The following is a 22,708-nucleotide window of genomic DNA, read 5'->3' on the forward strand; positions in this document are numbered from 1 at the left end:
AATGCTTTTTCCTACGTGTGTTTTTCTGCATCATTGTAACTAACAGGAAGTAAACAGGAAGTGCGTCTCTCACCGAAGAAGACGAGCAGACACATGCTGATGGCCAAGATGGAGGACGGGCTGAGGGCGGCGAGGCGATGACCTTTGACCTGACCCAGCTCGCAGCGCTGACCCCTGAACCCGTCGGGACAGCGGCAGCGGTAGCTGTCGGCCGACAGCGGCTGACACACGCCGCCGTTACGGCACGAGGAGAGACCGCAGGGAGACGGCAGGCAGCGCTGGCCCGAGTCATCAGACACCGTCACCTGACCGCCGGGGCACCTGGGAAATAAAGAGGAGGAGGAAGAGGAAGAGGAAGAGGAAGAGGAGGAGGAGAGAGGAGAGAGGAGGAGGAAGAGGACGAGGAAGAGGAGAGATGAGGAGGAGGAGGATCAAAAATCAATAACCTTTTCCCTCTTTCCTTTCAAGTTTAGACACTTGCACCTGTACTTTCTTTTCTTGCTTTTAATTGTAGCCTTTGTTAAATATATATATATAATATAAGTTTAACTTTTTTGGGTTTTATTTTAATATATACAATTGTATGTTTTTATGTGTTTTTTTCCCGTTTCCAGTTCTTATAGTGATAGTAACAGTCAGTAACAGTCAGTAATAGTCAGTAATAGACAGTGATAGTCAGTAATAGACAGCAATAGTCAGTAACAGTCAGTAACAGTTATAAATAGTCAGTAATAGACAGTAATAGTCAGTAACAGTTATAAATAGTCAGTAATAGTCAGTAACAGTTATAAATAGTCAGTAATAGACAGTAATAGTCAGTAACAAAGTCAGTAATAGTCAGTAACAGTTAGTAATAGTCGGTAACAAAGTCAGTAATAGTCAGTAACAGTTATAAATAGTCAGTAATAGACAGTAATAGTCAGTAATAGTCAGTAACAAAGTCAGTAATAGTCAGTAACAGTTATAAATAGTCAGTAATAGACAGTAATAGTCAGTAATAGTCGGTAACAAAGTCAGTAATAGTCAGTAACAGTTATAAATAGTCAGTAATAGACAGTAATAGTCAGTAATAGTCAGTAATAGTCAGTAATAGTCAGTAATAGTCAGTAACAAAGTCAGTAATAGTCAGTAACAGTTATAAATAGTCGGTAACAAAGTCAGTAATAGTCAGTAACAGTTATAAATAGTCAGTAATAGACAGTAATAGTCAGTAACAAAGTCAGTAATAGTCAGTAATAGTCAGTAACAGTTATAAATAGTCAGTAATAGACAGTAATAGTCAGTAACAGTTATAAATAGTCAGTAATAGACAGTAATAGTCAGTAACAAAGTCAGTAATAGCCAGTAACAAAGTCAGTAATAGTCAGTAATAGTCAGTAATAGTCAGTAACAAAGTCAGTAATAGTCAGTAACAGTTATAAATAGTCAGTAATAGACAGTAATAGTCAGTAACAGTTATAAATAGTCAGTAATAGTCGGTAACAGTCAGTAACAGTCGTTGTGTGTGTGTGTGTGTGTGTGTGTGTGTCACCTGCACTGGTGTTTCCTCCACAGGTCGATGCAGCGCAGCGGGCTGCGACACGGTTGGCTGCTGCAGGCGTCGCTAGAGCAACCGGCGACGACGCCACGACGCTCCAACACCGTCACCAAGTCACGGCTCTGCCCGTCCAGAGGGAGGAGCTGACCGTTGAAACGAACGTCCCTCAGACAACCTGGAGGAGGAGGAGGAGGAGGAGGAGGAGAAGGAGGAGAGGGAGGAAGAGGAAAGGAAGGAATGAAGGGGAGGAGGGAGGAGGAGGAGGGGGAAGGAGGAGAGGGAGGAAGAGGAAAGGAAGGAATGAAGGGGAGGAGGGAGGAGGAGGAAGGAGAAGGAGGAAGAGGGGGAGGGGAAGGAAGGAGGAGGAGGAGGAAGGAAGAGGAGGAGGAGGAGGAGGAGGAAGAGGAGGAGGGGAAGGAAGGAGGAGGAGGAGGAAGGAGGAAGAGGAGGAGGAGGAGCAGGAGGAGGAGGAGGAGGGGAAGGAGGAGGAGGAAGAGGAAGGAGGAGGAGGGGAAGGAAGGAGGAGGGGAAGGAGGAAGAGGAGGGGAAGGAGGTGGAGGAAGAGGAAGGAGGAGGAGGAAGAGGAAGGAGGGGGAGGAGGAGGAGGAAGAGGAAGGAGGTGGAGGAAGAGGAAGGAGGAGGAGGAAGGAGGAAGAGGAAGGAGGAGGAGGAAGAGGAAGGAGGTGGAGGAAGAGGAAGGAGGTGGAGGAAGAGGAAGGAGGAGGAGGAAGAGGAAGAGGAAGGAGGGGGAGGAGGAAGGAGGAGGAGGAAGGAGGTGGAGGAAGAGGAAGGAGGAGGAGGAAGGAGGAGGAGGAAGAGGAAGGAGGGGGAGGAGGAGGAGGAGGAGGGGAAGGAAGGAGGAGGAGAAGGAGGAAGAGGAGGGGAAGGAGGTGGAGGAAGAGGAAGGAGGAGGAGGAAGGAGGAGGAGGAAGGAGGAGGAGGAAGAGGACGGAGGGGGAGGAGGAGGAGGAGGAGGGGAAGGAAGGAGGAGGAGGAGGGGAAGGAGGAGGAAGAAGAGGAGGAGGAGGAAGAAGAGGAGGAGGAGGAGGAAGGAGGAGGAGGAAGAGGAAGGAGGGGGAGGAGGAGGAGGAGGAGGGGAAGGAAGGAGGAGGAGAAGGAGGAAGAGGAGGGGAAGGAGGTGGAGGAAGAGGAAGGAGGAGGAGGAAGGAGGAGGAGGAAGAGGACGGAGGGGGAGGAGGAGGAGGAGGAGGGGAAGGAAGGAGGAGGAGGAGGGAGGAGAGGGAGGAAGAAGAGGAGGAGGAGGAGGAAGAGGAGGAAGAGGGGAAGGAGGAGGAAGAAGAGGAGGAGGAAGGAGGAGGAGACACAGTTAGACTTGGCTCCGCCCCTTCGCCGTTGTTCGCTCCGACTCCGGCGTCTTCCTCTCACCGTGAAAGTCGGTCTTGTTGTCCCCGGCGACCGGCCCGTTGCCGACGGTGACGCTGGCCGGATGGACGACGATCTCCCTCCGGTTGCCGAGCGGCGCCCGCGCCTCCCGCGAGCCGCCTCCTCCCTCCAGCCGCAGCGTGAACAGGTTGTCGTGGCGACTGAGGCTGACCAGCAGCCACTGGCCGACGTCGACGCGCTGGCCGAGGAGACGCAGCGAGGAGGCGCCGCCGCCGAGGTCGGCCCGCACCGAGAGGAGGCCCTCCACGATCTGGGAGGAGAGGAGGAGGAGGAGAGGAGGAGAGGAGGAGGAGGAGAGGAGACGGTGATGTTAAAATTCAATTCAAATTAAAAAAAAAAAACTTTATTCATCCCCAAGGGGCAATTAAAATGTGGAGGGTGAAACGGCGAGGAAGGAAGGAAGGAAGGAAGGAAGGAAGAAGAAGAGGAAGAGAAGGAGGAGGAGGAGGAGGAGAGAGAAAGAAGAGGAGGAAAAGGAGGAGGAGGAAGAGGAGGTGAGCTGACCTCCAGGACGATGTACTCGCTGTAGTCCCGTGTCGTCACGGTAACCAGGGCTCCGGCCGTGGCTCTGGTCCGGAGCAGCAGCTGGACGTCGGTGCGGCGAGAGCTGCCTCCTCCTCTCAGCTGCAGCCGCAGCACGCCGCCCGTCGCCACGGAAACCTCCGGCACCGCTGCAGGGGGGAGGGGCACAGGGTCAGGGTGTATTAGGGATAATATAATAATAATATAATATAATATAATATAATATAACATAATATAACATAATATAATATAATATAATATAATAATAATATAACATAATATAATATAATATAATATAATATATAATACATCCATGTTAGTGTATACTTCACTGACAGTCAGGAAAACACACACACTGAGGCAGACAGAGTTGAAAGAAGAAAGGAGGAAGAGGAGGAGGAGGAGGAGGAGGAGAGAAGAGGAGAACAAGAGGAAGAGGAAGGAGGAGGAGGAGAGAAGAGGAGGAGGAAGAAGAGAGGAGGAGGAACAAATTAGAGGAGGAGTAGGAGAAAAGAAGAGGAGAGGAGGAGAGGAGAAGAGGAGAACAAGAGGAAGGAGGAGGAGAGAGGAGGAGGAGGAAGATGAAGAAGAAGAAGAGGGAGGAGGAGGAGGAAAGAAGAGGACGAGGAGAGGGGAGGTGGAGAGAAGAGGAGAAGAAAAGAAGAGGAGGAAGAAGAAGAGAACAAGAGGAAGAGGAAGGAGGAGTAGGAGAGAGGAGGAGGAAAGAAGAAGATGAGGAGGAGGAAGAGGAAGTAGGAGAGAGGAAGAGGAGGAGAATGAAGAGGAGGAGAAAAGAAGAATGAAGAAGAGGAGGAGAAGAGAGGAAGAGGAGGAAGAAGAAGAGGAGGAGGAAGAGGAAGTAGGAAAGAGGAAGAGGAGAAGAAAAGAAGAAGAGGAGGAGGAAAGAAGAAGAGGAGAGAGGAGAAAGGAAGAGTAGGAGAAAAGAAGAAGAGGAGGAGGAGGAAAAAGGGAAGAAGAGGAGAATAGAAGAGGCGGAGGAGAAAAGAAGAAGAGGAGGAGAATGAAGAAGAGTAGGAGGAGAAAAGAAGAGGAGGACTGACAGACGTGTGTGTACTTCACTGACAGTCGGTAAAACACAGACACTCTGACGTGAACTCACCGCGGTCACACTTGTGTCCGCTGTAACCGGGGCGACAGTGGCAGCTGAAGGAGCCCCAGTCGGCCAGACAGGAGGCGTGGCCGCCGCAGGACGGGCCGGACGCCGTCACGCACACGCCGTCCGTCAGCCGGCAGCCCGGAGCGCTGTCCACGCTCTCACCGGGGGACGCCAGGTCGTACACCTGAGGGGGCGGGGCCAGCAGCAGCATCATCATCATCATCAGCAGCATCATCATCATCAGCAGCATCATCATCATCATCATCATCAGCATCATCAGCAGCATCATCATCATCATCATCGGTTGTGTCCGAAATCCCTCACTCATTCCCTCCTCCCTACTCTCACTATATTGTGAATTCAATATAGTGACGATATTATAGAGAGCCTAAGCGGAAGCAGGAAGTAACGGCGCCATGGGACCTCAACTCTGAAAAACTCGCCATTCAAATGAATGAGACTGAAAATTTTATTTCGTGATCCGATTGAATTGCGCCATGAGAAAAAAATATGTCCTCTACCTGTTTAAAAGGTCACGTTTCATCCCGAGAAATCGGACGTTTATCATAAAATGGCAACAGAAGAATGTATTTTGTGTAAAGACCGCTCTAGGACTACAGATCTGTGTCCCACAGAAAATACGTCACCAACTGACACGGGAAAGGGCGGCATTTGGTGTGTGACGTCACCTACGCGACCTGTAGTCTTTCTGGTTACGGATTCTTCTGAATTTTATTCTACAATAGCTTTACAACAAACTGCTGATTTCTCGGGATGAAACGTGATGTTTTAAACAGGTAGAGGTCATATTTTTTTCTCATGGCACAATTCAAACGGATCACGAAATAAAATTTTCAGTCCCGTTCATTTGAATGGCGAGTTTTTCAGAGTTGAGGTCCCATGGTGACCGTTACTTCCTGCTTCCGCTTAGGCTCTCTATAGGACGAATCTCCTTGTTGTTTACAACTACTTCCGGGTAGAAAACCAGCATGAGAACAATAGTGACGGACGAGAGTTTCACTATATCTCATTTTTCATGTTACTATATCGCCGTTTAGACTAATCTGATGTTTGTTAAGTCTATAAAACCAATTTTTGGACAAACATTACTATTTATGTGTGCATTTTGTAATTAGTCATGGTTATCATAGATTAGCCGGGCTAACGGTTAGCTACCTGTTTAACTTTAAAGCAGATATCAGTGGAATGTTTTTGTTAATGTAAGTCCTAAATAGTCCTATTTTCCGTCAGCAATCACTTACATGAAGTATTTCAGCCTAAACACGAGTCTCTCCGTCACTCTGCTCTGCTGTAACCCGAGGAGAAAATTTTCCTTGTGGGATACAAGTGTTATCCAATGAGGAGAGAGAACGGCATGAAGGGCTGTGTGTGCAGCCAAGGGATGCGCGTGAATGTGGTGACGTAGCACGAGGACCAATTGATGCCTGACAAGGGCGGGGGCTGCTAACTCATGGTGCGTTCAAAGAAACTCGTACTTTGTGTTTTTCCTTCCTGTGAAGTCATACCAGTTCGATCTGGTACGAGTTCACGGGTCGGAAGTTACGAGTGGCCGTTATAGGGAACTTTCACAGACAACAGGATGGTAAAAACACGAGCTACGGGTTACCTGGAACGCTACCAAGTCGTAGTTGTGACTTGAAGCTGTAACTTACGGTTTCAAAAGCCTGCCTTGAACGCAGCATTAGCCGAAACGGCCGTGAAGCTGATATCTGCTTTAATAACTCAGTGACTCAATAAACGCTCCATGAAAAAATATTTTCTCCAGTGGATATCTGAGTTCCAACATGACTGAGCTAACTGGAGTAGTTTCATGTCGTGTCCCACAACGGGAGGGTTTCAACAGCTGACGTCCTGGTGTTAGCTTAGCTACCGCCGTTAGCTTAGCTACTGTTAGCTGTCCCTGTCAGCTGAGCCACTGATGCTTTCTAGACACCGTGATTCCCCCAAACTGAATCAATCCAACACATAGCAACACAAAACACACACACAGAAATAGTAATGTTTCTTCTTTGTCTAAACGGTGATAGGGCGTGAAAAATATGATATATACTATAGCTAAACTCTTCTACCCGGAAGTAGAATTTAAACAAGGTGATTCGGTCTATAGTGACTCACTGGTCAAATGAAAAAACACTTTCGGACACTACTCCGCCGCACAGTTAATGACGTATTACGTCGCGTAATTAAAAGGTTCCGACCGCGATCGTAACGGCCGGTGTAGGTACCATGGATACAACCATGGTAACGGTCGGTGTAGTAAAGCAATATATTAAGCGGTTATATATATATTTAAGCATCAAAGATGTTCAATCAAACCCACATAGTTTGAAACAACATTCAAAACACACACAGCCAGTGTCAGTAACAACTAAGCATAAAGTCCGCTAGCTTAATGCTAACGTAACGTATATTGTAAAACACCATAGACGGGCTAACAGAAATTAGCATCGCTATCCAGAGTCTGTGGTCAGTTTATAACGCCTGTTGCTCCGGCAGCCCAGAGATACATTTAATTGAGAGGCTGCTGCACTACTGCATTTATTTGGTAGCTGCACCGGTCACTACTTCATTTATTTGGTAGCTACACCGGTCGCTCTGGGCCGGTGTGGTAACGGCGATCCGTGACCGCAATGCATGATGGGATATCTTGCTCCAGGTTAGTGACCATCGGATGTTCACTACATTTCGTGGTGAATTGTGGGATAGATTCAGTCACTATGTAGTGAACATTAATAATCACTAAACATTCGGACACCACTACGGCCTGGTCACTATATAGTCAGCGAGTAGAGGGGGATTTCGGACACAGCCATCATCATCATCATCATCATAAACAGGAAATGAGGTCAGAACAGAGAGGATTGTGGGTAAAAATGTTACCTGACTGTCGACCACCAGGTTACGGACGCAGCCGGTGAAACCACGGTAACGACGATGAGGAGACGTCTCCTTGACTCCGCCCACCTGGAGAGGCTGGAAGACGTTCAGGTACCTGAGGAGGAGGAGGAGGAGGAGGAGGAGGAGGAGGAGGAGGAGGAGGAGGAGAGAGGAGGAGGAGGAGGAGGAGGAAAAGGAGGAGGAGGAGAGAGGAGGAACAGGGGGGAGGAGGAGGAAGAAGAAGAAGAAGATGAGGAGGAGAGAGGAGGAGAGAGAAGGAGATAAGATAAGAGGAGGAAGAGGAGGGGGATGAGAGAGGAGAGGAGGAGGAAGATGAGGAGGAGAGAGGAGGAAGAAGAAGAAGACAAAGAGGAGGAGAGAGGAGGAGCAGGAAGAAGACAAGGAGGAGGAGAGAGGAAGAGGAGGAGAGAGGAGGAGAAGGAGGAGGAGAAGGAGAAGGAAAAGCAGGAAGAAGAGGAAAAGGAGGAAAGAGGAGGAGAAGCAGTTTACTGTCAGTATTAACGTGCAGTTTATGATTATTGATGATGATTTGATCTGATCTGATCTGATCCAGGAAAATTTTGTTTTGAGTCCGTCCACCTCACACACCTTGTGCGTATTGAAAGTACGGTAAATTATCCGGAGTCAACAACATTTTGTTGTCAAGGTAACGTGTCGTGAGAGTGGGTAAGTGCTGTTCCATTCATGTTTACAGCATCTGGACCCTCACAGACTCTCACACTCTGTCACTTAGAGCTGACGTCACTTTAGTCAGTGAGGGTTCAGGGCCTGAGTCTTCAGGGGGCGGATTGGAATTGGGTGTAGGTGTACATACTAAAGGGGCGGAGCCAGCCGTCTCCAGATGTGTCTCACCTCTGGTCTCCAGGTGTTTCTCCTGCTGCTCTGCACTCTGATTGGTCGACCTCCTGAGCCTCTCCGCCGACGCCCTCGGGCTCGTTGGAGGCCACGCCCCCACACTGGTCCAGGATCAGCTGCACGGCCTGAACACACACACACACACACACACACACACACACACACACACTTGAAAATGAATTACTCTGCCCACTATGGGTTGTAATGTGTTGTTATGTGTTGTTATGTGTTGTAATGTGTTGTTATGTGTTGTTATGTGTTGCTCTGTGTGCTGTTTTTCCTCACAGAGGTTGGTTGCTCTGTGTGTGTGTTTAATGTGTATTTATTGGTATGTTTTTATTTTTTACTTTGGACATCCTGGCTGCAAATCAATTTCCCAACTGGGACAATAAAGATAACTTTGAACTTTGAACAGGTGAGGCCACGCCCCCTGTGACATCACAGCTCCCTGAGGCCACGCCCCCCTATGACATCACAGCTCCCTGGTCTCCTACCTTCCCGTCGCTGACGACGTCCAGCCGGTGCCAGCGCCGGTCCGTCACCGTCGACCGCGGAGGAAGCTGCAGAGTCAGAGTTCCTGATCCGTGGTTGATGCTGAGAGCTGGAACGCCGTTCCTCAGCTCTGACACACACACACAAAAACACAGGTTAAAGGGATAGTTCAACATTTTGGCAAATTGGCCCATTTCCATAATCCCTATAGAACTACTCTCCTTGTTGTTTACATTCTACTTCCGGGTAGAAAACCAGCACGTAATTTGAACGAGAACAGTAGTAACGAACGAGAGTTTAGCTATATATCATATTTTTCATGCTGAAATGATTGAAGAAACATTACTATTTCTGTGTGTGTGTGTGTTGTGTTGCTATGTGTGGTATTTATTCAGTTTTAGGGGAAGAAAGCATCAGTGGCTCAGCTGACAGGGACAGCTAATGGTAGCTAAGCTAACGGCGGTAGCTAAGCTAACACCAGGACGTCAGCTGTTAAAACCCTCCCGTTGTGGGACACGACATGAAACTACTCCAGTTAGCTCAGTCATGTTGGAACTCAGATATCCGCTGGAGAAAATATTTTTTCATGGAGCGTTTATTGAGTCACTGAGTTATTAAAGTTAAACAGGTAGCTAACCGTTAGCCCGGCTAATCTATGATAACCATGACTAATTACAAAAATGTGCACACATAAATAGTAGCTAATGTTTGTCCAATCATTGGTTTTATAAACTTTACAAACATCAAAATTCATTCTGCTTCATCTCTTCCCTCTCTGTGTTTGTGTTTCTTTATTTTCTTGAAACTGGAGGAAAAAAGTTTCTGAACAAACTTTCTTCATGTGTGAGTGTTAACCTGAGGTCACGTGACCTTTGACCTCGGTGTGTGTGTGAAGCTGCTGAATCTGCTTGTTCAGTTCTGTGTGTGTCTCTGAATATCATCAACTGGTGTGTGTGCGTATCGTGCTATTGAACATGTGAGTGATCGATGCTGCAGCCATCTTTGATCCCCTCACACACACACACACACACACGCACGCACACACACACACACACACACACACACACACACACACACTTATATAACGTTAAAGCCACATGATGATGCAGCTGTAAAGGCCACTGCAGACTAATCCGTTAACTCCGCCCACTGGGAGCTGACATTAGACTTTAACAAAGCTCTCCGGCGTCCACGGAGACGCTGTCGTCACGGCAACAACCTCTTTGTCGTTTGCTAAAAAAAAGGGAGCAAGACGCGGCTCCGTCAGGTTTAAAGGGATAGTTCAACATTTTGTCAAATTGGCTATTTTTAGAACGGCGGAGCAGAGCCGTGAGCTGCTCAGAGCTACGCTACGGAGGCTCATTATGGGATTTCTTGGTTTCCCTCATCAAACTCATCAAATACACAATCCAACAACTCCACAACGCTCTGGTGGACAAGTTGTGACCTGCACATTCACCACGCTATGAGATAATAACACAACGTTACCACACAGAGTTGTTTTAGAGGGAAATACAGAGACTGATGATGAAAAACTGTCCCTGAAGGCAACGCGCATCAGCGGTTTTGCATGAATTTCCCTCTAAAACAACTCTGTCTGGTAACGTTGTGTTATTATCTCATAGCGTGGTGAATGTGCAGCTCACAACTTGTCCACCAGAGCGTTGTGGAGTTGTTGGATTGTGTATTTGATGAGTTCGATGAGGGAAACCAAAAAAAAATCCCATGAGCCTCCGTAGCGTAGCTCTGAGCAGCTCACGGCTCTGATCCGCCGTTCTAAAAATAGCTTGCACCGACAATTAAAGGTAACAAACCTACTGCTATGACTATAGGGATTATGGCAATGGGCCAATTTGCACAAAATATTGAACTATCCCTTTAATACTCTAAAAGCTCAAAGACGCCACGTTGTTTCAGGCTCTCTAAGCTCCGCCCACCTCCCGCTTCCCACCACTCACCTATGGCGATGAAGTCCTCGCGCTCCCCGGGGTGGGCGGGGCCAACGGGGCCGTCGTAGAGCAGCAGCCCGTTGGGCGACTCGGCCAGGAACTCCAGGGAGATGTGGCTCTGGAAGCAAAGCATCATGGGAGGAAACCAGGCGTAGCCTTGGCCGCCGAAGCTGTGTTTGGTCTGTTGACACTCGGGGCCGTCGAACATGGGAGGACACCGACACCTGAGACACACACACACACACAGTTTATGATGATACTTATATTTTTGATTTCTTTATTTGTTTTGTTTTTTATTTTAGACATGTTCAAAATAAATTAATGAATGCACTCTGCTACGATTCTGCTTCAAATACTTTTATTTTGAAACATCAACTTGTACAGGTGACAACAATCCACTGCTTCCTGTGTGTAATCAGAAAAATGAAGCAAAGAGGAAAAAAACACAACTGATTCTGACAAAATATCTTTAAAACAAAAGAAAATAGAAAATAGATTTTTCTAATTGGTCAAAAAATGATAAACAACTGAATTGATTAAAGGTAAAAAAAAACATTGCAGAATGATACATAAAAGTAAGAGCAAGAGTAAGAACTAAAATTGTGTTTTTGTTTGAAAATTTGTCTCTTGAGCTTCGTTTTCTCCTGCAGATTTGTAGAGTTATGAAAATCTATATATCTATATCTATATGAGATACTTAAAAAAAATATCTACAATTTCAATTTTCGAGTTTGTTTTGTAAAACTGTGTCAAAGTGCGTTTCACTTGTGTTGTTTATTCCCTCCTATTTAAATATATTTAGTCTGTTGAAGCCTCCACTCCTCGATTAAAAGTTTTTCTCTGCAGACACGATGAAAACATTAATTAAAACGAACTGCGACGCGTCAGACAAACACAAAGAGACAGAAAGCAAACCTTGACAGAAACACTTGTTAATTAAATGTAAGTGTGGAACTCGTTTGTCGTCAGTGTTAATAGGCTTTTATTTATAAAGAGAGAAGAGAGGAGGAAGAGGAGGAGAAACCATCTGCCAGATTCAGCTGCTACAAGTTGGATTTGACTTTTAAACCATTAAAGTGACGAGACGGTTTGAGCTGCGACAGAAATCAGCTCCGTCTCATTAAAACTCATGAATGTTTCACAAATTTACTAAACAATCGTCAGGTTTCAGAAAAAAAAAAAAAATTGAACTGAAATTGAACTGAACTTACTGAAGATTTACATTGGCTTCATTATGACAACTGAACTTTACTAGATATGATAAACCAGGAGTAGGGAGGACACGATTATATTTTTATATTATAAAATCATATTTTATAGATTATAATAGATTATATACAGCTCTGGAAAAAAATAAGACACTACTTGTTTTATTCTATAAACTCCTGACAACAATACATTAAAAAGTATTGTTTATTGGCAGAAAATGCCTTTAAAAAAAACAAAAAATAAATTGATCTGGAGAAGAACTTAAAATAAAGATTGATCAATGATAAACTAATCAGGAAAAGTCTAATAATGAGAATTAGTTAGTTAGCAATCGATTAGTTATTTAGTCAATAAAATATAAAAAAATGTCTAGAAATATCTTCTCAAACCACCAGACGACGTCCTCAAATGTCTTGTTTTGTCCACAAACCAAAGAGAGACTCAGTTTATTGTCATAAAGGAACAAAGAAACCAGAAATATTCACATTGAAGAAGCTGGAATCAGAGAATTTAGACTTTTGTTCTTAAATAATTTAAATTTTGTATATTTGGTTATCAAAATAGTTGACGATTAATTTAATAATCGATTATTGTTTGATTAATCAGTTAATTGTTGCAGCTCGAGTTAAATTAACCGACTTTTCCCTTTAGACGTTAAACAACATGATTAATATGATCGTCCTCTTTATCTCTAACTGCTCTGCTCCACTGTCGCTGACACCTTCACTGGCAACAGCTTCAATGGGCGGTAATCATAAGTGTAAATGAATGGAAACATCTTCTGAGTGAAAGTGTGTGTGAAGGTGTGTATGTGTGTGTTAGTATCAGGATCAGAGAACGACAGTTTTCCTCTGTCCAGATTCACTCTGATCCTCTGGAGCTTCTTCTGCTCTGGGAGATAAATGTCTGGAGCTGATGGTGAATATGCTTTGTATTTATCTCCATAGAACCATAACCTCCATAATCCAGTCCCTATGTTGCGTCCCTTCCTCTGCACAGACTCTGTTAACACACCTAGTCCCCACCATGTATTGTCTCCAACCTGGACATCCCAGCTGTGAGTCCCTGAGTTAAAACCCTCAGAGCCCAGGACAGAGCAGATATAATCAATCCTCTCTGGATTGTCAGGAAGCTGCTGTTTGTCTCCTCGTCTCACACTGGTCAGATCTTCAGACAGGATGAGTCCTGGATGAGCAGTGTTTGGGTCCAGAACCACAGGACTGTAGGAGACCATGTCCTTCATCTTGTTCCAGATGTTGAAGGTCAGGTTGCCCAGGTGTTTGGCCTGGTCTATCAGAGCTCCTGAGTCCAGCTGTGGATCCTCCAGCAGGGGGCGCTGCTGGACTCTTTCCACTGCAGCCTTGTAGTTGAGCAGGAATGAGACGTCTTCAGCTCTCAGCTCGTCCTCTGTGGCTCTGACTGTGTGTGAAAGAGCTGCTATCTCTCTGCTCAGAGCCTCCATCTTCTCCTTCATCCTCTGACTCTTCAGCTCCTCTTCCTCCCTCAGTGCAGCCATCCTGGCCTCCTCTTCCTCTTCTAGAAACTGGTGAAGCTTCTTAAACTGCTCCTTAATCTGCCTCTCTGTGTGTCGGGCCTGGACCTTAATGTGTTCTGCTGTTTGACCAAACTCCACTTGAACTTCTTCAAAACCCTTTAACTTCTCCTTTAAGGGCTCCAGAGTTTCCTCAAGTTCCTTCTTGAGGTCTGAAGCAGCTTCATCGATGGGTCTGATTCTGTGGTTGGTGTGTTTTTTTGAATCTCTGCAGACAAGACACACTGGCTGCTGATGGTCCAGACAGAAGAGTCTGAGTTTCTCAGAGTGCAGACTGCAGAGAGCCTCTGAAGATCTCTGCTCTCTCTGCTGTAAGAAGCTCTCACATAGGTTCTTCAACGCCAGACTAAGAGGTGGTTCTTCTCTTGAAGATCTTCTCTTACAAACTGGACACAGTGGATCTTGTTTCTCCTTCCACCAGCTCTTCAGACAGTCTTTACAGAAGCTGTGGCTGCAGGACAGAACAACAGGATCTCTGAAGACCTCCGTACAGACCGGACAGCAGAGATCCTCCTCTGGTCTGGAAGCCATTTAGTCTGTGAGTGGAGCTGAAAACACAGCAGACAGGAAGTAGAGTCAGTCATGGCTCCCCTCCCTCCTCTACTGACTTGACTGAAGTTTACTGTGACTCTGAGTCCAGGTTTTAGTCAAACTCACCTTCAGTGTGTGGAGTGTCGGCAGGTTGAAGCAGCAGTGTTGTAGCTGGACTCACTCACAGGAAGTTGTTGGTTTGGTCTGAAGCTGAATCTGATCGTCTCTTCTTCAGTCTGCGTCTCTGGGACTGACAAAGTCCAATAAAGTTGTTCCTGGGACTTTGTCCTCTGCGTTAATCACTAACCTGGTTTATCTCAGGTGAAGTCAGGTGAGGGGGCGGGGCTTTGAAAAATGACTCAATGTTGAACAACTCAGTCCAGATGAATTGTATTGTAGGAACAAATTCGGGGGAAAAGTGGTTCAGTTTCTCCAAAAATGTTTACACATTTCTAATTCTAGAAAATGAAGGTGCCTGAAGCAATGGTATTAAAGTTCTTCTTGTTTTTTTCTTTGTTTTTTTTTAAAGCAGCCCATAATAAGCACAGAGCTTTGAGTGAGAAGTCAATTAAGCACAACAGGGAGCAACAGGAGGAATAAAGTCTGACCTGAGAACTGTATGAAACCTGTTTGTGTAAATGTAGCTCAATCTGATCTGAGAACAGTTTCCAGAGCTGGTTCTAGAGTCTGTGTGTGTGTGTGTGTGTGTGTGTGTGTGTGTGTGTGTGTGTGTGTGTGTGTGTGTGTGTGTGTGTGTGTGTGTGTGTGTGTGTGTGTGTGACTGACTTGACACATGTTATGAGCTGCATCCTGTGTCAGTCTGATTTAGCTGTGTCTGTGTTTATAAACATTTAAACAAGCGCCAGGTGGATTGTTTATGAAGTTAACGAGCTCTGGCCTGAGAATCAGACGTTACCACGGCAACTTGAGGTGGTTGCCAACGACGATAGGGGCCCCCCAGGCTGAGACAGACAGAAACGTTGAGAAAAAGAGTGATTTTCTGCCTCTGCACTGGTCTCACATTTAGGCTTACTGTGACAAAACGGTACCTCCTATCAGAACAAAACACAGATCAACGGTGCTGTAAGGACTTCCTGAAAAATTTGGTACGATTTGGTGTTTCTACAGTAAATATTTTTGATACGCTGGCAATTTTAAAACATCAGTCCGTTCTGCTTCTCTCAGAAAATCTTTGTATTGGAGTCAATGAGGAGCATTGACAGACGTGGCTGCACTCAGAGGCTGATAATTCAAATTCTGTAAGTCTCTCTGATATTTTGAGCACATGGTGAGAGACAGAACAAGTTTGTTGACAAATTTTTTGAAAAAACCATGTGTGTAGAGTGTAAATTGTGGCCGGGCCAAGTGTGGAAAGAGAAAAAATCTGGAATTTTTCTGGGCTTTCTCCCACTCTAACCGATGATGTCACGCACTCTGACACGAACATTCCGTGCAATACACACCCATTATAATCTCATAATTTCTCCAAAAATGATCATGGTCATTGAACAGGGATTGATCAAAAACTATATGACCTATCAAAACGTGGAGTAATACGCCAATACACAAGACTTGTGTCTACTGTTTAAAGTTTAAATGGAGTCTCTAGGTGAAAGTATGCCTGAGCAGTAGACGTTTGTAAAACTGCAATGATTGTTCTTTTTCGCTCTTTTTTTCCCCGCCCGTCCCATTGACTTCAACGCAAAATTTTGCACAGTTTTTCGCAACTTACGTCGTCAAAAATTCGTAAACTGTTGAGAAAAGTAATAGCACAGCGATCCCGATCAGGACGCACGTTTTGATATATAATTTGTCCTGCAACTCTTCGAGTTTCGCAGCTATTTCATAGCTGTAGGGGCCAGTGCCCGGTGCGATGGCCCGTGGCCCTAATAATAAAGTGGCTAAAAATATATTTAAAAAAAACTTTAACAATTCTATAAAACAGTGGTAAAATTTCAAGAAAAAGTTGGGGACCCCCTTGAACCCTCTTAAGGACCCCTGGGGGTCCCCAGACCCTACTTTGAGAACCATTGATGTAGAGGAGCAGTTCCATCATAAGAGTTTACCCAAAACGACGTCATTGAATTGAATGAAAAACGATTCACTTGCATAGCAGAAGTCATCTACAAAAACTGTACATTTTACAGCGCGCCCCAGGCAAATTCAATACAGGACTGTTTAGGCTGTAAAAATGTCCTAAATGAGGTAGTTTCCAGTAAACTCTGGACTATCTCCCTTCAGGACACTTGGATTGCAGTGTGGAGGAATATTAAATGGTTGTTGTATAGTTTTATGGACGTTTTTGTGTCGGGCCCTATTAGTGATATAGGGCTAATAGGGAAAAATCTGAGAAACCTCAGGGTGAGCAACAGAGGAGGGATCCCTCACCCAGGACGGACAGACGTGCAATAGATGTTGTTACAGACAAGAAAACAGTTTATAGTTTATGACACAGAATGTGGGAAACATGGAAATGTTAAGAGTTGATGAAGGCAGCCTCTGGAACCTCGTTTTTGGGCACTCATTGTTTATGCACGCATCCGAACACCAAGACCAGCCGCCGTGACGCCTTCTTCCAATCATTGGGATGGGAAGAAGGCCACTAAAATTTCTTTAATTAATAGCGTGTTTAATATACTACAGTTTGTTGTGAAACTAAGTAATCGTGACATCCCTATCGTGCACCCACCTGTATCCCAGAGGTCCGTCCTGACAGGTGCCCCCGTTGAGGCAGGGGCTGCTGGGGTAGGCGGAGCAGGGCAGGTGCACGGCCTCGCGGCCCCTGCAGCCACACTGAGCCGCGGTCGAGGCCGACAGCGACACCAGCGTCGTGTTCCCCGAGCTGAGGGCGACCGGGGCCTGACTGAACGACACCTTGCTGCTGCAGCCGCTGGACTGACTGCAGTCGGTGTGGGGACAGTCGTCGACGCCCACCTGGGAGATGGACACGCCCAACGTGGCCTCCAGCTAAATGTTAAAAAGCAAAATAAGATACGATGTTAAGGATGATTAGGACTCAAACTGTGAGCATGAAGCTAACTGAAACAAAATGGAAAGTAAATATAACTAAAATTGGGATGGTACTCAAAAGATAACTTAAACTGGGATTAAATTTAAACTAATGTGAGCTAACTCAAACAAAAACTGGGATATAACTCAAGCTAATGGGAGCTAACTGAGAATAAACCAGGGTTAAACTCAAGCTAATGGGAGCTAACTGCTAACTGAAACTAAAATTAGGATACAATTTTAACTAATGGGAGCAAACTGAAACTAAAACTGAGATTTGACTCAAGATAATGTGAGCTAATTAAAATTCAAAGTATGATTAAACTTAAGGATAACATGAGCTAAGTTAAAATAAAAGATTAACAAGCTAACGTGAGCTAACTAAGACTGGACTGAGGATAAAACTCAAGATAATGTGAGTGAACTAACTGAAACTTAAACCAGCATTAATCTCAAAGTAACTCTTTAACTGTAATTGAAAATTAGATTAAACTCAAAGATAAATAAAACTAAAACTAAGATTAAACTTCAGCTAACCCTTAACTCATTGAGTGCCAGCCCTTTTATAAAATGGTCAGTGCCATGTGCCAGCGTTTCGGGGCATTTTGAGTAATATTTTAAGACCAAGAGAATATTTTGTATTATGACTCTGAAAACACAAAATAGCTCAAAGGAAAGAGGAGACTCTCTATTTAACTAGGGAAAAATCATTTGTTTGTACCTTGTTCCATTCTTAATTTATCTTAAGTTGAATAGAGCCTGGTTGCACCAAAAAGACCACTTTTTTTCTAGAAAGCTGAGAAAAATGCATTTTTGTGAAAGAGAGTCTCTCAAGACAAACAGTGATTTATCCGTTTTAATTTTGGCTTCAAAAACATGTAAGACATCTGAAAATTTCATTTCACATGTTTTTTCATTGTACAAAAAAAAAAAAAAAAACTAAAATACAACAAGTAGGAGTCCTACTATGCAGAGTGATGCCTGCTCTCCTACTCCTCCTGCAGTTGCTGCCCCCTCACCCTCTCCTAACCCCCTCCTCCCCCCTCCCCTCTGCCCCTCCCCTCTCCTACTTCTCCTCCTGCTGCTTCCCCTCGTCTCTGAAGGAGGGAGGGAGACGTCATGGCGTCTTCAGCCTCTCTGCTGGACGCGGCCGCGGCAGCGACTCACCGCGCTGATCTCTCGGTTCGTCGTCACGACGTCGGTTTACAGCAACTGGTGAAACTGACTCCGCGATCCGCTTTCGCCTCGGCATTTCGGTGCTGATCATCTAGATGTTTACCTTTCCTGCCTTCTCCGATCACTTCATGCTGGAGCTATGCTAATAGCATCCGTGGCTAAGCTTTCCTCCAGCTCCACGTTACACTTGTTCCAGGCTCTGCCCGTCGTTTTCCTCTAGAAATAGAAACTTTTCCCAACTTTTTTATCTCTGTACCGATCGCACTCGTCTTCTCCTTCCTCTTCACTTCTTGCTCTGATCTACAGTCTTCTTCGTTCTACACATCCCAGAAGCCCCAAAATTACTCACAGTGTGCGCAACAGCGTCCCCATTTACCAGCCGCAGAAAACTGCATTTGACGTATATATACGTCAATGGCACTCAAGCGTTGGATTTTGATTGACGTATATATACGTCAATGGCACTCAATGAGTTAAACTAGTCTTAAACCTAATGCTAACTGAAAGTAAATCTAGTATTAAACCTAAAGATGAAACTGAAGCTAAACTTTATGTAAAACGAGCTATCTGAAATGAAAAGTCCAACGATAACTGATGCTAAAAAATATATATATAAAGAACCATTTCAAAAACAATCTTGATTTAAGACAATTTAGCTAAAACTAAAACCAGGATTAAACCCAAACTACAACTGGAACTAAATCAACTTAAAACTAAAACTGTGAACTAAGTAAGTAACTAGGTAAGATAACTCAAAGATAAACAAAGCTAAAACTAACCCAAAAGTCTAAAGATGCTATATAGAAGTGAACTAAGTAAGTAACAAGGCTAAATAAGATTAAACTCAAAGATAAACAAAGCTAAAACTAACCCAAATCTAAACTATGATTAAACCCAATGCTAAAAAGCTGAAGCTGAAGCTGAACTTTAGGTAAACTGAGCTGTCAACTACAACTGAAACAAAATCCAAACTAGTGGAACCAGAACAAACAGGTCGTCTTAGAGTCTCAAAAAGTGACGGCAGCCATCTTTGATCTGATGTCTATATACATCAGTGGCACCTGAGCTTCCTCTGCTCTCCTCCTCCTCCTCCTCCTCCTCCTCCTCCTCCTCCTCCTCCCCCCTCCTCTCCTCCTCCTCCTCTGTCTAAGTTTCACTGTCATTTTCCTCTGTTGGCAAATTCACCCATTTCCCTGCTTGTCATCTCCATTCTCCTCTTCACGGCTGAGAGGTTTTCATCAGGCTCCCTCAGGGTTTCCTGTCTCTGCCTCTGTGTCTGTCGAAGGCTTTTTTTGGAGAAGCTCGTTCTTCATCCACACTGACTCCCCATCCTCATCATCCTCATCATCATCATCATCATCACTCCCCAGGCAGAGCTTCAGCTTTTTGACTCCACGCTCAGTTTAAACATCGTCTTTCTCTCTCTCTTTCTCTCTCTTTATTCTTGTTTATGTTTTTGTTCTGAATCAGATCAGACACTTTAAACCTGAGATAATTCAAGACACAACTTTATTCTGCAGCTTCTGATGCACAACTTATTTTAATCAGCTATACTATGTCATCTATGGTACAATTGCACATACGTATATTAAAGCCATGTGCACCAAGTATATATCTTTATCATGATATATAACATTTTGTAATCATATAATTTGACAATATATTAAAAAAAATATAGATTTGCAAGTTTAATATTTGTCCATTTAACATATTTATACAGTTTTTATGTTTGATAATTTCTCTCTGTCTTTATGTTTTTATTCATCCTACAGCAGCTTCATGATGTTTTACTGTCTCATTCATCAGCAGAGGAGCAGCACAGTTCATGTGTGTGTGTTCAATGTGTGTGTTTAATGTATGTGTGTGTATGTGTGTGTTAAATGTGTGTCTGTGTGTTTCAATGGTTCGACTTCCTGCCTCTGAATCACTGAACTCAGGTCAGCAGCTGCTCTCAGGCTGTTAATGGATCTGCAATATTCATACTCATGTGCAGATGTGTGTGTGTGTGTGTGTGTGTGTGTGTGTGTGTGTGTGTGTGTCTTGTCTGCATGTACTTAACCTCCTCTGGCTGGTGTGTGTGTGTGTGTTAAATGCTTTACACTGTGTGTTAAGTGTCTCTAAGTGTTTGTTCAACTGCACAGAACAAACTGTGAATGTGATGTTTAATTGACCTGCGGTGATGACATCATCATCATCATCATCATCATCATCATCATCTTTTCTATGTTTTGTTTATTTTAAATCAGTTTCTGGATTTAAAGGTAAATTGTGTAGGAATTCCTCCCATCTAGCGTTGTGGTTGTATATCGCAAACAACTCACTCGTATTTTTCATGCTGCATTCACCTGAAATCGGGCAGACGGCAGACGGACGACAGCCGCTGCACGTAACGGCATAAACAAGCCTCTATGTAAACAAGTGGCCCGTCAGCACGAGGCAAAACAATACACGTGACAATATGTTGTCATGGCGATGTCGTATTGTTGACCTGACCCACGTTTTACCGGCTTTCTCTGGACTTCTGCGACTAAAATGACATCTGGGCTGTGTCCGAAATCTCCCCCTACTCACTATATAGTGACCTTGCCATTTTGTAGTGGTGTCTGAATGTTTAGTGATTATTAATGTTCACTATATAGTGCACTGAATCTATCCCATAATTCACAGCGAAATGTAGTGAACATCCGATGGTCACTAACCGGAGCAAGATATCCCATCATGCATTGTGGTCACGGATCGCCGTTACCACACCGGCCCAGAGCGACCAGTGTAGCTACCAAATAAATGCAGTAGTGACCGGTGTAGCTACCAAATAAATGCAAGTAGTGACCGGTGTAGCTACCAAATAAATGCAAGTAGTGACCGGTGTAGCTACCAAATAAATGCAGTAGTGACCGGTGTAGCTACCAAATAAATGCAAGTAGAGACCGGTGTAGCTACCAAATAAATGCAAGTAGTGACCGGTGTAGCTACCAAATAAATGCAGTAGTGCAGCAGCCTCAATAAATGTGTCCAGGCTGCCAGAGTTGTCCGGTCGCGGCTTCCACAGACTCCCACAACAAACGTCGGAGCAAATTTCCTAACAAGCGTTATAAACTGACCACAGACTCTGGATATCGAGGCTAATTTCTGTTAGCCCGTTTATGGTGTTTTACATTATACGTTAGCATTAAGCTAGCGGACTTTATGCTTAGTTGTGAGTGGCTGTGTGTGTTTTGAATGTTGTTTCAAACTATGTGGGTTTGATTGAACATCTTTGACCGCTTAATATATTGCTTTACTCCTCTTTTAATGTTGGTACCTATACACCCGTAGGTCTATGCTAGGCCGGCTGTTACCATGGTTGTATCCAGGGAGTAGGGAATGAGTGAGTGATTTCGGACACAACCCTTGTTTGTTACCGACGGCCGCCTGCCCGACTGCAGGTGAATGCAGCATCAGTGTAACGCTCCATTCCTCCTCACTGCGTTACCGCGGTGACTTTTTAAGTTTTATAATGTCCTTAGTCATGTGTTAAATATTAAGTATCGCTCGTTTAGAATCACACTTATGACATTCGGGACAAAAACGTCCTCTATAAACAACTGCTCTAAAAATGTGTCAGATAAATATTTTTTTCAAATTTTTTTTTACACATTTTTCAGTCAACTTCTGTTCTTTCCAAAAATACTAAATATTGTATGTTCTTTTTGGTTTTTAATATTTTTATTAGCTATTGAATGAAGCGTGCGCTGGATTTTTGAAAAAAATGACCGAAAATTGCTGATTTTCAATATAAAAAATGATTGGAGGTGAACGATTTTTTACGTGGTATCAGACCCTTGGATATGTCAAAGATTAGTAACAAAACTGATTTTGATGCATTATTATTTTTTTTGTAGGTTCAGTTTTTCCAAAAGAATCACACTTGTAACATTCGTGGACGTTTTTGTCCCATTGACTTCCATTGAAACCACATTTTTTGATTGCGGGGCTATAACAGCATAAAAACATGCATTCTGCAATCTCAGTGGCTTCTTCTCTTCAGAAGAGGTCAAATTTGAAGATTTTACTGTCCATCACCAAATGGCGCCATTTACCTAGTAACCAGGCCTATGGAAACAGAGCATATATTTCTAGGCTTTTTCAATGGGATTTTACATAGAGGATATGGATTTGTTCAGTTCTGGGTGTGTGTGCGCGTACAAACACACACACACACACCCACACGTGTCTGCATGAGCGTGTGGGTGTGTGTGTGTGTTTGTACGCACACACACACCCAGTACTGAACAAATCCATATCCTCTATGTAAAATCACATTGAAAAAGCCTAGAAATATATGCTCTGTTTCCATAGGCCTGGTTACTAGGTAAATGGCGCCATCTGGTGATGGACAGTAAAATCTTCAAATTTGACCTCTTCTGAAGAGGAGAAGCCACTGAGATTGCAAATTT

The 22,708-nt window shown here is 44.3% G+C and overlaps 2 protein-coding genes across 2 annotated transcripts in view; both read right to left on the minus strand.

Moving 5' to 3' along the window:
- Positions 1-22,708, minus strand: part of LOC310999144 (putative neural-cadherin 2) — a gene marked incomplete at both ends in the record, with an annotated part of 170,378 nt that overhangs the window by 3,903 nt on the left and 143,767 nt on the right. The window contains 10 exons of the mRNA XM_083989468.1: positions 74-321; positions 1,532-1,712; positions 2,924-3,191; positions 3,446-3,612; positions 4,584-4,764; positions 7,482-7,593; positions 8,352-8,479; positions 8,849-8,976; positions 10,805-11,019; positions 16,777-17,054. Coding sequence (XP_083845594.1) covers positions 74-321; positions 1,532-1,712; positions 2,924-3,191; positions 3,446-3,612; positions 4,584-4,764; positions 7,482-7,593; positions 8,352-8,479; positions 8,849-8,976; positions 10,805-11,019; positions 16,777-17,054 — 1,906 coding nt within the window. The remainder of the gene's footprint in view (positions 1-73; positions 322-1,531; positions 1,713-2,923; positions 3,192-3,445; positions 3,613-4,583; positions 4,765-7,481; positions 7,594-8,351; positions 8,480-8,848; positions 8,977-10,804; positions 11,020-16,776; positions 17,055-22,708) is intronic.
- LOC310999145 (nuclear factor 7, brain-like) lies at positions 12,696-14,247 on the minus strand (the record flags this gene model as incomplete). Its single annotated transcript, XM_083989469.1, has 2 exons — positions 14,214-14,247; positions 12,696-14,104 (listed from the first exon to the last, which is right to left on the minus strand). Exon 2 carries the CDS (start codon positions 14,085-14,087, stop codon positions 12,696-12,698), a length of 1,392 nt encoding a protein of 463 aa, XP_083845595.1. The 5' UTR covers positions 14,088-14,104; positions 14,214-14,247.

This window comes from Trachurus trachurus, assembly GCF_905171665.1.
Source record: "Trachurus trachurus genome assembly, chromosome: 16".
In the NCBI taxonomy this organism is placed as follows: Eukaryota; Metazoa; Chordata; class Actinopteri; order Carangiformes; family Carangidae; genus Trachurus; species Trachurus trachurus.